This window comes from Pelodiscus sinensis, chromosome 3 (assembly GCF_049634645.1).
Source record: "Pelodiscus sinensis isolate JC-2024 chromosome 3, ASM4963464v1, whole genome shotgun sequence".
Taxonomy (NCBI): Eukaryota; Metazoa; Chordata; order Testudines; family Trionychidae; genus Pelodiscus; species Pelodiscus sinensis.
Window position 1 is genome coordinate 111,863,049 of NC_134713.1, and position 17,951 is coordinate 111,880,999.

At 41.9% G+C, this 17,951-nt stretch overlaps 1 protein-coding gene across 5 annotated transcripts in view; it reads right to left on the reverse strand.

The window, feature by feature from the left end:
- The window catches only part of TMEM242 (transmembrane protein 242), a 48,742-nt gene that overhangs the window by 18,408 nt on the left and 12,383 nt on the right, over nucleotides 1–17,951 (reverse strand). For 3 of the 5 annotated variants that reach the window (XM_075924520.1, XM_075924517.1, XM_006115033.3), the window contains one exon: nucleotides 17,278–17,415. In XM_075924520.1, coding sequence (XP_075780635.1) covers nucleotides 17,278–17,415 — 138 coding nt within the window. Of the gene's footprint in view, nucleotides 1–8,062; nucleotides 8,551–9,475; nucleotides 9,524–17,277; nucleotides 17,416–17,951 lie in introns of those variants that run through there. The other 2 variants (XM_075924519.1, XM_075924518.1) reach the window with 2 other exon arrangements.

The window sequence follows — 17,951 nt, forward strand, 5'->3', positions numbered from 1 at the left end:
AATATCACACTGGAGTATTTTTTCCATTTGGGAGCTCAGAGAAAAGCTCATGCTGGCTATAGAGATTTATATAGTTTGTTAAAGAGACCAAGATAATGATCTTTTCATTAATATATCATCTTGGGAAGCAGACAACTCCACCAAATCTGTAGTCATAGGGAGCCCAGAGGGCATGTCCCACTACAAGGGACAAAACGAAATGCTTGTATGGTCTTTACTGTTCGTATTCAATCCTGAGAGTCACTGGAACATATGCCTCTCTGTGCTGAAGGTAGATCACTGAAGTGTAGACGTAACCAAGCTATCAGAAAAAGGTATGCAAATTGCGCTCTGCAATTTGTGTTCCTTTTTCCAATAGTTTTTTCAGAAGGAGCTTTTCCGAAATGTGGCCTGTTTATTACACTGAGCCAAATTTCAGAAAAGCTTCCTCTTTCGGAAGAGCCCTTCTTCCTCATGGGAGGAGGAAGACAGGGCTGCCAAAAGAGCGTGTCAGCTCTTCTGCAAAAAAAAGCAGAGTTCCCTGGATGCGGCGGAGTTTTTCCAGGTTACCTCTGCTATCCCGGTAACCCCCCATAGTGTAGACATAGCCTCGCCCTCTTACAATTATCACTTGTCATTTTATTGGATTTTAATGTGAACAGGCAGATCACTGCTGCACCCATGGATGGTGTTTGCTCCTAATTCTGTACAAAGTGGGTCATGTGAGGTGTCAAATGAAAGTTTATGCTCTGCTGATTCCATGTATGCTACTCATATACTTGTATGAGGTTTGTATGTGCAGTTATGAATATGGGTTCTATTCTTGTATTTTAAATGTTCTCTGTGTGGGAGGGAGCAATGGGCCTGGACCACCTATTGTGAGGAATTATTATTCGGTGAATGGCTGTGCTAATTAGCGATGCTTCATGGACAATGGCGCTCAGACTTGCCAATACACACCTGAGGAATGCACCTGGAAACATGCAAATCGGCCAGTGCATCATGGCTACTTGCATATGAAACAGACAGGTCACTTGATCATGTGACCCAGCTCTAGTTTGGGAGGCAAGAGAAATTTAAAAATGTAGTGAAGCTGCCTCCATTTGTCTTCACTCCTGCTCCTGATTCCAGATGCATCCTTGCTAGGGACAGAGAGCCGGGAAGGATTTGCTAACCCATCCTGATACAGGATTTACACCAGAGACTTTTTAGCCAGCTGCTAAGAGCCTGCATCAAGCATTTGATTGATGTATGTAATCCATTCTCTTTAACAGTCTCACACTCAGCCCTTTTCTTTCTTTTATTAATAAACCTTTAGATTTTAGATTCTAAAGGATTGGCCCAGCGTACTCTTGTGGGTAAGATCTGAGGTACAAATTGGCCTGGGTCTGTGGGACTGGGAGAATCTGTTCGGAGTTGGAGAGGCTGGGTTTTATAACCTCTCACCTGTGTAAGGTCCAGGTCTGGTTCTGGCACAGAGAAAGCTGGAGTGTCTGAGGGGCTTTGCTGTGAGGCTTCCTGCTGGCCAGATTGGCAGCTGAAGTGCTCTGTCTGATTGGTTTGGTGTCTTATAGAGGAGAACCCCAGTTGTGGGCTGTAAGTGGCCCTGGTTTGGAGCAATTCGCCCTGAAAAGACTCTCTCAGCAAATACCACTTCCCCGATTTAGAACTTGTAAAATAAAAGTCTTCTAACCTGAACCCTGATGGCATGTTCCCACCCAGTCATGCCTTGTGTCTACCTCTCACTAATCATATTCTGTTTCTAGACTGAACTCTGTGCTATCTTCCTGGTTTTCTCTCCATTTAGATGGCCTGTTGCAGCTTGCAATTGTTATTTAATATTTGTATTTGAATAAGAGAAGGAGGACCTTGACTATATGTGAAAACTCATTGTGCTAGGTACTATACAACAATGTAAAAAGAGCTAATAACTCTATCTTCTTTCCTTGCACTTGCATTAGTTACTTCCTATCTTTGGAAGAAACACTGAACAGTACCCAACAGTCTCAAGCAATGACTAAAGGAACCAGAAGAGGCCCTTCCCTATTCTTCCTTTCCACAAATGTTGTTTCACAGCTGTCACTAAGCACTGCACTGGCTGGCATTCCTTGTCAGACTGGCAGTAAGAGTTCACTCAGCCAATCTGACCATTATAAAGGACTTACATTTTAAATCCCTTTATGCTGACTTGTTTTCACTAGTAATAGAGATGTAGCTGTGTTAGTCTGATCTTGCTGAAACAAAAGAGAGGACTATGCAGCACTTTAAAGACTAACAAGATGGTTTATTAGATGATGAAAGCTCATCACCTAATAAACCATCTTATTAGTCTTTAAAGTGCTGCATACTCCTCTCTTTTGTTTTCACTAGACACTGAAACTGCTCCCAAAAGCAAGGAAGTTGGATCCTAAATGAATAGCATTTCCAAAATACCTGATCTCTGGCTGCTGGACAACTGGAGCTGCTTTGCGCCCGGCTACCCCGATTCAGCCGCTGCTGAAACTGACCAGCAGCTGAATCGGGAAAGCTGGGGGCAGGGCAGCTGGGGTGCTGCTGGGTTGGTCCCGTAGTGCTACCCCTCGGGAATGTGGGACCAACCCGGCAGCACCCCAGCTGCTCTTGGGGACGCCTGGGGAGGAGCAGCTGGAGTGCTGCTGGGTTGGTCCCACAGCGCCGAGGTGTGGCGCTGCGGGACCAACCGGACAGCACCCCAGCTACTCTGTCCCAGGCGTCCCCAAGTCAGCCGCTGCTGAAACTGATCAGTGGCTGACTCCAGGAAGCCCGGGGCAGAGCCCAAGAGCAGCTGGGGTGCTGCTGGGTTGGTCTCGCAGTGCCGAAGGGCAACACCCCAGCTGCTCTGCCCCAGGCGTCCCGGATTCAGCCTCTGCTGAAACTGACCAGCAGCGGCTGAATCGGAGACGCCTGGGGCAGAGCCGGACTATCGGAAGGGGGGGGCTATGAAGGGTCTGGGGTGGCATCCCACCCCTCCCCAGATTCCTCATACCCCCTCTTCCGATAGTCTGGCATATCTGATAATCCGGCACCCCCTGGGTCCTAAAGGGGCCGGATTATCAGAAGTTTACTTTGCAACCCCTGCTGCAGCTGCATTATTATTGTTCTAAACCTCCATCACGAACTGTGGGTGCTTCCCTTCTTTTCTTCTTGATCTCAGCCCAAGCATATGCAAGCACTAATGTGGAGGCAACATACTGACAAGCATTTTTATTCATCAGGCCTTTATTAGCGCACGGCTGGAGAGCTGTCTTGACTGCTTTGACAATATTAACAATCAGATAATCTCTTGGGAGAGTTGTATAATATCACAGGCACAGTGGAAAGAACAGCTAACGTATGTACAGATTGTTAGCTGTGTCTTCGCACGCAAGCCCATACGCCACACTGGTGCCTCTCTGAAGTTGCTGTCTTGTTCTACAGAATCTCAGCTTTCATTTTTTTCTTAATCATTTCTTCAACTCTTATGGTTGGAAAGAAAAGCTCAAATACATAAAACAAGAGCCACCCAAGTCTACAGAGAATCTGTAACAATAGCCCCATTCATCTTAGTGAGGCGTTGATTCAGATTACTAGTGATAATAATTTAAGATGTCAACTAGGGATGTGAAGGACTAGTTGACTAGTTACTTCCTCCCTCCACTCCTTGCTGCCGCTATCACAAAGAGGCAGCAAGGGGGGGGAAGAGGCGGGAATACTTCAAAGAGGCAGCGCCGTGTGGAGCCCTGGGCTAGATCCTGGGATCCACACGGTGCTGCCACTTTGAACCGGCGCATGCAGCCCGGGGCCAGCTTTCAAATGCTGCATATGGTGTTTCAAAGTGGCAGTTCTGCATAGAACCCGGGATCAGCTGAGGACTTTCCCGCAGACCCTGGGCTCCATGCAGTGCTGCCGCATTGAAACACTGCTAGGAGCCTGATGCCGGGCTCCCTGCGGTGTTTCAAAGTGGCAGCACCTCATGGAGGCTGGGTTCAGCGGGGGGAGTCCCCCACTGATCCCGGGCTCCGAACATCGCTTTTGCTTTTGAAGCGTAGCAACAGCCAGGGCTGTTGCTATACTTCAAAGGCAGAGGCGCCCTATCAACTAATCGAATAGCTGATGCAAAATGCATCGATTATTCAATTAGTCAATTACTTGCAATTTAACATCCCTAATGTCAACATTGTGCAGATCTTTGGTCATCCCTCTCCTTTCTTATGTGAGGAATAAAATAATCTACTACAAATGTATAATTTTGTATTCACAAGTGTGTGGTATTTCAAGATACGACTAATGTTTTTAACTCACTTGAAAAGATGTTAATCACAAATTGCCTAGCAGAAGCTATTTAAGCCTTGCCAAAAAAAGGAGCCAAGTTCAAGAGCTCAAAGAAACACACACACACACACACACACACACACACACACACACACACACTGGAGTTGAAGAACACACACAACTATGTTTAAACAGAAAAATATACTGTTTGTAGTGTCTCCTTTTGAAAACTACAATTGCTGGAGCTTATTTTGTGGGTAGAGCTTGAAAAAGCTACCAATTTTCTTTTTCCAGTTTAATCCATTTTCATACCCAACTTCATACTGTAATATCTTTTTGCAATACTGTAGGGCCTGTCTAAATTTTCCTCAAAAAGTTTACCTTCAAACAAGCATTTGAGAATTTGCTCAAAAAATTATTTGTACAGTTCATATTCTAACTAATTCAACATTTTGGAAGCATGTGGGTTTTTTACATTAATTAAAACAGGTGCAAAACATTGCATTGATTAAACCACAAATATTAATTATAAAATTAACCAGAAAGATAGGAATGATTTATTCTTTTTTGATAGAACATTGCATGTCTGTATGCTACAATATTTTAAAAATATTTAACTCTCAGTTTTCACACAGGTTGATGCCATGTGAAAGGTAAGCCCGTAGCACAGACATACCTGGTTTACAAAAAAATTACACTATATCATTTCAGTGTTGGAAAAATACAAATGTTACTAGTCACTAATATATTACCCAGTCTGGAATGCAGAGCTGTCAGAAGGGCAGGTCATGAAATAAAAGGGAAACTAATTTCCTTAAGGTGACAAATCTCCTCATCTACTAATACTTACTAATTAGCACACTTCAACACATTCAAATTACCTGACTATATGCCTCCAGGATACCTGCTGGCTGCTTCTGGGACACAGCTAGCTGCCCTAGGACAGGCAGGCACCAGGTAGCCTACCTGAGTGTCGCTGACCAGGAGCTGCACAAGTAAGCCCGAGCCCTAACCCCCAGCCCAGAGACACCTCCTACACCCCAAACCCCTCATACCTGGCCTCAGCCTGAAGCCCATACCCTCAGAGGCTGTACCCTCCTGTACCCCAACACTGAGCCCCTCCCCAAACTTGAACATCTCCTATACCCCAAGCCCCTCATCCCCAGTCAGAATCCTTGCACTCCAACCCTCTGTGCCAGCCCTGAACCTCTCAACCTCAGCCCCATCCCAGAGCCTACATCCTCAGCCAGAGCCCTCACATTCCTGCACTCTAACCCTCCCCACAAAGCCTGGGCCCTCACCTGCATTCTGAACTCTTTGCCCTCACTCCTGCCACATGAATTGTGTTATATGCACCAATATGAAAGTGATATGTCACAGATCACCTCCACATTGGTGCACAAAATAAAATTAATTATGCTCAGGGGAGGGAAAGTTAGAGGGAACACTGGTCTCAGTCATTTTACACTGTAAAATATATCAGACACACCTAGTGTGAAATTTATTTCTAGTTTTTCTATAACACCATTGAATAGTAGTGATCTTGTTAACATTTGACAGCCATTTCCCTGAGTATTAGCTACAGGCACAGGGCCAAATGGGACAATGTGTGAGTGAGGGAAAATGGATTTGACCAAAAGTGATAGAATTAATCATAAGCCTGAATGATTTTAAAGGCTTCAGAACATTAGCCTTTCATACCAGACTAGGAGAATAGCTTGTTTGTCTGGATTCTGCAAGAGTTGATTTATGAATACGGTAATTTCCATGTAAATGTATTCAAATGAGAAAATGGTTGCCTGTAACTTAATTACAACTTAAACACGATAAAATTATCATCAAAGAGACCAGGAAATCTTTTGGAAGTAATAAAAGATATTATTCAGTAAATAGGTAATATTGAATAAATTAGTCTGGGAGGTGTTGTATATTGGCATATACAATTTATTAAAAGACATTTAAGATTAGGAGAGTAGTAGGAGCACAACTGAAAAAAAATCTATTTCTTAACTTAGAAGAAAATGAAATAAGGGAGAACATACTAGGTCAAATTCAGACCTAACTTACTTCTTGTATCGGGTCTGAATTTAAACCCCGAATTTAAAGCCCTTTAAAAATAAATATACATACTTCTTAGGCAAAATAGAATCTATGTATAAAAAGGTTTTTCCTGATGGATGACAGAATGTTCCTGCCAGGTGACAGAATGATGTCATCAGCATCAACAGGCTCTCTCAATGAAGCGAAAGCAGCCAGAGAGAAGGGAATAGGTGAGTAGAGGGAGCAGCCCCCTAGTATTCTTTAAAATATTAAATTTTCAGGGGAAGGAAATAACTGATGGAAAGAATATGTCTTGCTCTTGCAAAGATAAATCGAGAGATGTTTTGTCACAAGGAGAGATTTTGTGATTTCTTCCTTATCTGTATTTTTGTAACTATTTTCATTTTAAGATTTAAGCTAGAGATGTAATATTTAAAAAGATATTCCTATGTTAGTACTTTTTATTTTTACAATAAACAACATAACCTTGTTTGACAAAACTATTCCATTAAATAGATAAAAATACTATCAGACCCTGCATTCAATTGATTAAGAATGAAATGTACTTTGTCAAAGGAGCACGGAACACTGTAAATATTGTCTTTTCTTAATACTAGGACAGCAGAATGAATTGTTTTGTACAGCAACATTCTCTTAAGATCTCAATTTTACCTAGCCGCAGGAAGGTTGGGAAACTGAATTTGTGGCTACAAATTCTGAGTGTCTGAGGAGGCCTAGCTGATCTAAAATGATGAATGCAGCATAGGACTAAATATGAAAAGATGACAGGCAACACAATGTGGGCAACACTTACAGGCCTGAACAAGCACTGCCTAGTCAGACCTAGGGATGTAAGCGACTAGTTGACTACTCGATATGCATATGCCCAGGGCTCGACAATCAGTGTAATCTACTTGCCCGTGGTGAGCAGATTAGAAGCCGGCACAGCTGCGCAGCGCAGTAAGCGCATGCGTAGCATGCCGAACCGCACGGCTGGTGAGCGGGGCTCACCGCTGCTTGTCAAGCCCTGCATATGCCTATCAGGCAGTTGAGTAGTGACTCAACTAGTCGCTCCCCCCTTTCTACTTCTATCAGAGAGAGGCAACAAGTGGGCGAGCAGGAGTTGGTGCTGGGAGAAGCTGGCTTAAAAGCTGGTTCCCCCCAGCACTGTGTCCATAGGGGGTAGGAGAGGCAGACTAGTGGGGGACTGGGCATCAGTTGATTCCTGACCATGCCAGGTCCCAGTCGCTGCGCCTCTACTTTTTAAATGTACTAAGCACCGCTAGGCGCTTAATACATTTAAAAAGCAGAGGCACATTGTCTGTGCAAGCCGGGACAGCTGATTCCTGGTTTGCACTCAGTCTCCCGGGTATGCCTCTGCCTTTTAAATTTAAAAGGGGCTAGCTCTTGGGGCCAGTAGCTAACCCTGCTGCAGCTCTGCAGTTTCCCCCCTTATCAACTAATTGAATAGTCAACAGACATTCTACTGACTACTCAATTAGCTGATTAAATACAATTTAACATCCCTAGTCAGACCTCTGTACTTACACTGAGCTCATTACAGGACGTGGGACATGTTTGTTCCAAGTATCAAGGAACTATAAACTTTGATGAAAAATTAAGCATATTTTAGTTCTGTGAGTATAACAAAGCATTCTAAAGTAAAGGGTTCATGCTCGTGTGTATTTGCCTCATTTTGTCCACTGTATATCAGTTAGTGCAAACCAACTACCAGAGCAAAAAAGGTTTAAAATAAAAGCTGTACACAGTCAAGAGAATTTATACCATTTTTCTAGAGACTAGAATTGACCGCTAAATACAGATGTGGATACAATACCAGTGGTTAGTTTTAAACTTTACTTCTGATCTAAAAATGAAACCCCATTTACAGCATAATGGAATTACAGACTTGCTTTAATGACAACAACATGAGTTGGCGCCACTGTAATGAAAAACTGAAATTAATTTCTTAAGTATGATTTACAAAAGGCAGTACTTCGTGTCTCTATAAGTTTTCAAACATGATGGTGCTCTAAAAATACCTGATCAAGATTACTAACAATATTCAGTTAGTCATTGATCCTTTAATGTACTAGTGCACTTTCCCTTTACTGATTTATTTTGGCAAGGTTTCAAGAGTCAGAAAAAGAGATTATAGGTGATGAAATATTAATGAACAATTCCAATCTGCTTCATACTTGGGATCTTTCTAATATTATTTTCTTCTCCCCTTTGCCTCCTCTTTAGAACAAACCCTCTCCCCTAAAAAAAAAAAAAAAAAATTAAAAAAAGGACCATGGAACATGGAACAAACTTCATGTAAACTTGCCATGAAATAATTATACAGATTGAACCTCTCTAGTCTGGCATTCTTGGGACGTGACCAGTGCTGAATCTGTGGAACCATGCGAGGTCAGTATTATCTAGCAGCGTTACTATCACTTCCACTGCTTACTGGGCTCTTAGAAGACATTTATGGATTCATTAGAGCTAAATAACAGCACAGAACACTGAGAGCCAGGTCTGGTGGCTGTAACCAAACTTTATGAGACCACGGGAAACTTGGCCACCTCATGGCAAGTGGGCATTTGGCTAACTAGAAAATCATGCTAGACCACGGATGAGGTTCAACTTGTATATGTTTTGCATATTGAGATGTATAGAATACCTAACTGTCAGATATGAGCAAACCAAAGAAAATCTCAGTCTGAGATCAACTGAGTGAGTAATTTCAGCTCAGCTCTATGACCGTGAATGAAGATGATCCACAGAAAACAGATATTAGTCTGAGAATATTTTATTATTACTACATGGTAGTCTCAGGGGTGCTGTTCAGAGTATGTAGCTTGCACAAATTTAATTTTTAACCATATACAGTTAGAAACAGTGGTTTAGTTCATTGATAAAGAGCCTCGTTACTATGATGACGAGATTAGAAGTACATGGATAAGTTAGATGGGACACTTAATATTTACAGGAGAGCCAAATTTTTCAGAGGACTAAGATATTGCAGGAGGAGATTTTCAAAGGCATAAGGAACGTTAGGTAATCAACTCCCATAGTTTGTCAATGGGAGCTTGTTATCTATCTCCCACTTACGTCCTCTGTCAGCTGTGTATAGGTAGTTACATAAACTGCTCTTTTGGAGATGCCTGAGAGCAACTCCAAACATATTCAGCATACATACATCAGGCTGCTCTAGGAAATGGTGGGTTGACTCTCTTTATCCTGTTTCCTGAAAAATATAACGTGATAATTTCTTGATGTTTTCAGTTCAGATTTTCTAATTTTCTTGTTTACTTGATTCACTATATTGTCCCATTAATGGGATTCTTTAAAACAAATACAATGCACAGAAAATAACTGCATTTTCTAAAGAGTCCAGACAATTCATAGACATGGTAATTCACACCAGTAATTTTTGTACTTTCTTCTCTTGCTCAAAGGATACTACCAATCTCACACAGTTAAATATTAATTGCCCACCTTACCCCCTTTCCCTGGATGTCTCAAGCTGCTAATAAGCTTTCTTGTTTTCCAAGGCATTGGTTAATGTCCTGTCAAAAATCCTCATAGAGACTGAGATGAAATTAACACAGGAATAAAATCCGAGTGTTCAATATGAATCCTTGCCAGAACACCCTTTTCATGATGATGAAGTTCAAGGTTATACTCAGTGCCCTTTTTCTTTAAGCTATTGCTCATGGGCTTGAGCCAATCCAATATTGCCGTATTTCTGCCCTAGAGAAATGTCAAACTGATAACACAATGAAAATCAGTATTTTAAAAAGATGATTTAACATGCACATTGAAATTTCAGTATGCAGCTTGCTGCTCTCATAAACAATATAAATAGGAAATGGTATAAATAGAAAATCAGAAGCACTTTATTCAGATCGCAGTATTAATTTATGTTACATGAATCATTTAATTAGAGGTGCTTTTTCTCTATATACCCAAAGTGCTAATTATCTTTCAGTATGAGCCTGTGACTCAACTACTCCTTCCAGGCCTTTTTTAATTGTAATATTAGCCACAGTAATTAAGCTGCAAAAATGACCACAAGAAGATGCTTTAGAATTAAATAAAATGTTCACTGAAGCTGTTTAGGAGATGGATACCTTTTACATTCATGGTAATTATTTTGATACTTTGCTGTTTCAAGTACATAATGCTCTGTATTAAATGTGAATACTTCCTATTCGTGAATGAATTGGGCCAGTTTCTTCTATCTCTGGGCTAATTTGCAACACATTGCCAGTGGTAAATGGACCCCAAAGCAATTTAGCCAGCTATGGAAGGACTCCTTAGGTGGCAAAGCAGCTCCTATATGTCCCATCCCAGCAACCAACATAGCAGAGTATTAAAAGGCAGGACATACTTTCTCTATGATGTTCGCATCATGCTGTAACAGCCCTTTAGTGCATTTGATAGCCAGTATTAGTGCACCGGGTCAGAATCAGAGGATAGCAAATCCAGCTTAAACCCATATTTGTTCAGTAGGGATATTAGGTACCATGTAATTCAATAATCATGTAACCACACAAAATCATGTGCCCTGCCATCCTGCACTGCTGTTTCTGTATGAGAGGCAGCAGAGAGGGATGGCAGATGGGAGCCATGCAAACTGTCTCCTGCCCTGCTGCTCTGCACTGCTGCCTCTGATATAGAGGCAGCAGCATGGAGGAGCAGCAGCAGTCCCTGTCTGTGAGGAGCACAAGCTCCCCATGGACAGGGGCTGCACTTGCATCCCATGGAGTAGCCTCTGACTATGACTGCCTCTGATGGTGGAGGAGAGGAGGAAGCAGCTCTGCGGGAGCCGATACATGAGGGGAGCTGGCGTGAAAGCCGACTTCCTGCATGTACCAGCTCCTCCCTGCCCCCCTCACCCTCCATGCTGCTGCCTCTATATCAGAGGCTGCAGCACTGGGATGAGGGTGGGAGGTGGCTTCACAGAATCAGGTGCTCATGGGGAGCTGGCATAAAAGCTGATTCCCCATAGGCACCAGTTCTTGCTTCCCTCCTCCTCCCCGCTACTGCCCAGGCTTATCAGTTAATCATGTAGTCAACTATACATTGACATCCCTATTGTTCAGCCTCTCTCCTTGTACTATTTTATCCTCAAATTAAGCCAAAGATCTAGGTTACAGTTTACTTAGAGAAAAGTTATAGTTGTTGAATGGCTAAAACCACATGCAATGGTTTCAAAATGTGTTCCAGTGCCGTCCAATATTCTGTCATCTGTAGATGTTAGCCACAAACAGACCAAATTTACTATCAGAGTTTCTTTTGCATTTGTAAAATGAACAATTAGGTTTTTTGAAGCCAGCTCGGGATCAATATCTTTTGTTGACTAAACCTCCTATGTAATATGTCCTTTTGTAGTTTAAACAAAAAGGAAATGTGACCATTAATCCACCATTGTCTTTTACAATCTAACTTTTAAAAATTCTTTTGGAAAGTTTGGGCTTATGCCCCAAAGGAAGCTAGATAAACCAATGCCAGTCTTACTTATATTTTTCCATCTTTTTTCTTAATTCAGGTTCTGATCGTGAGTTCTGTAGGGAAAGACACACATCTTCCTGTTTGTTTCCTAGTGTCTAGCACAATATGGCCCATACCCTAATTGTAGTCATTAGGGGCTGCCATACCACTAATGAATAAAAATATGAAACCATTTATGGAATGGAAATAATGGAAGTTTCCTCGTGCTATTTTCATCATCCAGCAACTAAAAATGAAATGCAAATACAACAATCCAGACACATATCCAATTCTTCAGCATTGTGAAAGATTCAAGGACCTATGTCTTTAAAAATATGATATTTGGTGCTTAGGTTTGTAACTCCAAAGTTCTTCTCAGGGCTGGCCTTACCATGAGGCAATCTGAGGCGGTCACCTCAGGTGTCAGATTGTGGGGGGGGAGGGGGAGGGCGCCACTAGGACCCAGAGTGTAGAAAATTGTGTCTGCTGCTGGTGCATATGTATTCTCTCTGCTCTAGATGCACAGAGATAGTGGAGTGCCATGAGAAGAGTAGAACAGGAAGAAGGCAGAATTGAGACCTTTCAAAGTTTTGGTCCAAGTGAGGAAGCATGGGGGCATCATTTGAGCTCCCCGCCTCAGGTGCCAAAATGTTGTGGGCCGGCCCTGGTTCTACTGCGTAGCCAATGGGAAAATAGGACAGCATTTGGGAAATGTATTTGCTGGCTCACTAATCACAAAAGTAATCACTTGGTGAAGGGTTTGCAATTTGCCTTCCTTATATAAGCAAAGAACATGGGCAGGCCCAAGCAATTATTGTATAAAGATCAACTGTAAAAGGTGAATATTTTAAGTACTGGTCAGGAACAATATTATGAAACTTTTAGAAATGTATAGTTTAGCAATGGACAAAAGAAATTTGATAATGAGAAATAGCCTTTAGATATTGGGTTCTAATCTTATCAGAATATGTGCCTGGCTTCGGCAACATCAATGAAAATGTTAATCACCTCTTGCCAGGTGTCCTACTGCCAGCAGAGCAAGATAAAGGCAATCTTGACCTCACTCCACAACACAGGTTCCCAACATATAGCCTTCAATGACAGCCATTTAAACTAACTATTTTAATCCAAGTTAATTGATGGGACAGTTTTCCATAATGTGGCAATGGGACAGCCGGCAACCTGAATCATCTGTATGGTCAAATGTTGTGAAATCCTTAGTTATCCTCCTGCAAACCACATCCTAATGATATAGCAGTGCTAACTTATTATATGAGTGAAGTTGTATCCCAACTGACAATATTTTTGCCACTGACTTCAATGGGATCAGTATCTTACTTAGTGTATCTAAGACAGTGTCAATATGGTGCCAGTTGCTGTAATATGTAAACAATGACAAGCATGTCATATTCCAATTCCACAATAGCTTACTAAGTAACTGGTGACAAAATTAAAGTAAAGATAAATTTAATCCTCTAAAGAACTATCCTATAATTTAGGGAGAATAGATTTGTGTTTAAGGGAGAGGACTTGGAATTAGGAATCCAGGCCTCTTCTACTCATGGCTTTGCTAAACATCTCCAGTATGACTCTTTGCAAGTTGTTTAATTTATTTGGGCCTTGGTTTCCTTATCTGTAAATGAAGAAAATACCCTAAAACACTGAATCTGTGAAGCTAATTTAATGACTATTTGAAGAGTGCCTTGAATCCCTACAAATCCATTCCGTCCAGGGTACAATGTGGTAAATAATTATTCAAAGAATGAGAGTCTTGTTCTGCAATGGATATTGCAAAAGTTCAGTGACCTGAGGACCTGTTCTTCACATGTGAATTGCAATCAATAGATTCTTATTTCTGGATTTTTATAAGAAAGGCACTGTTCTCACCAGTTCTTCCATTAAAACCCTGGAGGTGGTGTAGAAATCTTAATGAATTCTTATTCTTTTTTTCAATTCTTGCCCAACAAAACCAAAACAACTCTTTAAATGCATTTAACTGTCACTCAGAGAATACCAATACTTGAAATTTGAGGGAGATTATATAGTAGCTTGTTCATATCTCCATCTGTCCAAAGTTTTATAAGGGTGGCTGTACTGTATTTTCAAAAATATTAAGGTACCAGGTGAAGACCATATTGCCCATCAAAGACTGATTTTATAAAACCAACATATGACAATCAGCCTACTGCATGTCTAGACTAAGTTTTTTTTCCCGAAAGGAGATATGCAAATTCGTCTCTTAAAAAAAAGAGGCGGTTTTTCGAAAAAGGGTTTTTTCCAAACCCCCCAGCCACATCCAGACTACTTTCTCTTTCGAAAGACCCTCTTTCGAAAATGGAATCAGAAGATATGCAAATTCACACATAATTTGCATATCTCCTTTCGGGAAAAAACAGTCTAGACATGCCCTAGGTCTCATCAGTTTTACTCTGGCTTAACTGCTATATTCTCTCCCTTTCAAAATATGTCTTTGGCTCCCTCCTGAAAGTATTTATATAACCAGCTTCTGTTGTTGTAGGCTATTTTTTTTTGGCTACAATTATTGTGGTTGCACTCACAAATCAGTTATCTATGTATGCAAATAGCCAGTTAGATAAATTAGTAATATATTGACTAATTGTATTTTTCTTGTTGTTTTGTGGGTTTACACACTACCTTTTTCTCCTCTCATGAACTAGATTCCTATGTATGTTATGAAATAATTTTAAAATGAAGTGAAATAATTTTTGTGGCTAGGGTAAAGTGCATAGCATATCTGCCCCTACACTCCCTAGCCAGAGTCAGGAATGCAGAAAACTGTGCAGTTTTCCCTCACTCCCTGACAAAGAGGAACAGCCAGCAATGTCCCTGTACAAATCTGACCTTGCTTTAAGTTATGATAAGAGGGAACTGCATACCAAATTTGGTGTTCCTAGCTCTTTCCATTTAGGAGTTCTTGAACAAACAGACACGTGGATGGATGGACCCACATTTACAAAATATATATTTAAATATATTCGACAGTACTAAAATCTGAGAATCCTAACTGCATAAAAGCAGTAACATATTTCAAAATGAGTCATTTTAAAATTATTGATCTTTTTTCAACAGAATAACTTACAACTTTCCAAAACATTATAGCTGACCACATTAGTAACCTATGTGATTTTGGGATGGGAATGATAGATATAAGACCATCCACAAATAAAAAAATAATATCTGTAACATGCAAACAAACAGAAAACAAATCCTAAACAGAAGTGAGAGACCCAGAGGCTCCTTGATTTCCACTAGCAAATTTGCTATTGATTTTTTGCATAAGAGGTACTCATATTCTAAGATAATGCACAGCAATATGTGTCACACAGATAAATGGACTCCTTCAGCAAAGCATTACACACATGCTTAGGTATGTGCTTTATTCCCATTAACTTTAGTCTTTACTAGTCCTACTAAATTCAACCCCAGAAGATTGACTGCTGGAGTGTTGATCCTCCAGTAAGGGATTTCAGCACATTAATTTTGCTGACTTGGGGTGTTAGTGACAACAGCTTGTCCATTTACCATGACTTGCATGTTGGGGACATATGGAAGTTGAGACTTGTGGGAAGTCTTGAGAAATGTATATTCTAAACGAGTCATTCCCTGACTAATCATTCAGTGACTTCCCATACCCTCAGGAAATGCAGTTCTCTCCTCTGCTGCATATTTCTTTCGTACTGTGCTAAGTATATTATGGCATTATTTACTTTGCTTTGCAGAGTACAGATCTTGGTATGACTTTCCATCTGCCTGTCCTAAGTAGTTTGCAAATAAACCACTGCTGGAGAAAACAAAAAAACAGAAGAGAGAGATCAGACTGAATGTTAATTATGTGTTATCAAGCTATCTAAGACCAGGTCTACACTGGTGAAGAAAATTGAAGTAAGATGCACAATTCCAGCCATGACAATTGCGTAGCTGGAGTGGATGTACCTTACATTGATTTTCTGGGGTGCCCTCACAGTGGGAGGTCGACGGGAGAAACTTCTCCCATTAACTTCACTTACTAGTACCATGATCAACGCGCGTGCCTTCAGCGTTCAATCTAGCAGGTCTTTACTAGTCCTACTAAATTCAACCCCAGAAGATTGACTGCTGGAGTGTTGATCCTCCAGTAAGTATAGACAAGCCCTTAGGCCCAGCAGGGTGGATCGCTGATGTTAGCAGGGCTCTATTTAGATGTAGGAAGTCACATGCATGATATAACTCGCAAGACCAATGTGAACTTCCTCTTTTGAAACACTCTATGCTTTACAAAACACAGAATAAAACACTTTTCCTTTATTAAAAATGCTATCTTGCAGTAATGGAAGACACACTATAGCATTCCTACTGTAAAATTACATGTATTGTCAAAAGACGATGCAAACACAGAACAAAAAGACATTCCCTGTCCCAAATCGTTTATATTACTGTAGAATACTTTCTGCTCTCACAGCTTTTCCCTTCTTTTACAAAAGAAAAAAATATTGTCACCAGGTTTAGTTCAGGCAGTTAGCTTCCTATGGGAACCTCATGGACAAGGGGAACCAGGTGTGACCTGTGGATCATGTTCCTACCATAGGCTCCAGCTTCCCCTCTGGCCATGGGAAACTCAGCCTCCTCTCTATTCCAGATCCTACCCCCACTTTCCCCAAATCCTTGCCCCTGCCTCACCTTTTCCCCGAGTGCGCCCCGTCCACGCTCCTCTCCCTCTCTCCCAGAGCTTTCTGAACACCACAAATCAGCTGTCTGCAGGGCTCCAGAAGTGCTGGGAGGGCAGAGGAGGAGCTGGCACGCAGGGCCACTCGTGGGCGAGAGGTATGGGGGGAGGGGAGGATAGAGAAGGATCTTGGCTGCTAGTGGGTGTTCAGCACCCACTCATTTTTCCTCATGGGTCCTCCAGACTCAGAGTACCCACAGAATCAGTGACCATGCCTTGACCCTGACTGATGACATCAAAATATTCCCCCTCCTATTTCACATGAAAACTCAATCTATTCTCCCACTTACTATCTACTGGAACACACCAATGGGGAAATTGATATCTGAAAGGAAAACAGATGGCTCTTAAATCGCTGAGATTCCAACTTTTGCATTAGTATTTGGACACCTCACAATAAACAGATTGCGATAAAGGCGAAACTCAGACTGTGGGGGGAGCTAAGCAAAGGATTACTTGGAATTCACATTCCCAGCACGCAGAAAATGGGACTACTATTCTAATCTTCTGGCTGAAATAGTGGCTCTTATGAAGACTCTGGAATACTGATTCACGTAAGTACCATCTGAATAGTTCCTCTTCCATATCACCCACAACAACGTATTTGTGGCCAGTATGAAGCCCTCCTTTCCGGTGTACAGAGGTCACAGACCAGCCATTCTCTCTAACTCTACACCCCTGCAAATGGCACTCTGCGGGCTCAAGTGGTGTGGAGGACCCATGAAAGGCATTCTGCACCTACATCACAATTTGTGAAGAAATGAAGCATGCATGGTACTCACACTGTGAACTCCCAAAGCCTTCCAGATGGCAAAACTAATCAGCCCAACTCCACACCAGGCATACAGTGACCCCCATCCCAAGGCTCGTAAGGCCAGCGATGAGCCATTCTCTGGTAATGCAGCTGTGGCAGTGATACCCTAGAATCCAGATAAAAAGATCAAGTTTCAATAAAAAAAGGATTTTAAAATATCTAAGCTAAGAAAGAATATAGCTCTAGGCACTTGTCACTTTAGCAAATCTACTTCTGAACACTCAGCAGCATTTGACAGTAGCACCACAGGGCAGAGCCAAGAGTGTAAATTGAATCCCTTCCTGTCTCCCTCCCCCCAACCCCCACCAATTTCTGGGGAGGGCAGGGAAGATGTGTTTGGGGTGTAGGCTGCCCCAGGGCTGTGGCGTAGATAGAGAGGAAACCCCCCAGCCCTCTTCCTGCTACAGCAGCTCTTAAGTTGGGGTTGGAAAAGAGGTGCCTCTCTCCACTGCAGACCTGGGTGCCAGCACAGCCCTTGATAGGCTGCTGTGTGGCCATGCAGCTTAGAGGGAACTTAGGTGGGTAGCACACTTGCTGCATCCAGAACCCTAATGTCAGTTGCAATGCAGGGATGACTGACTGACCAGTCCCAGGGGCAGAAGATGTGGTAAGTGAGTAGGAATCAGGAAAAACAGAAACAAA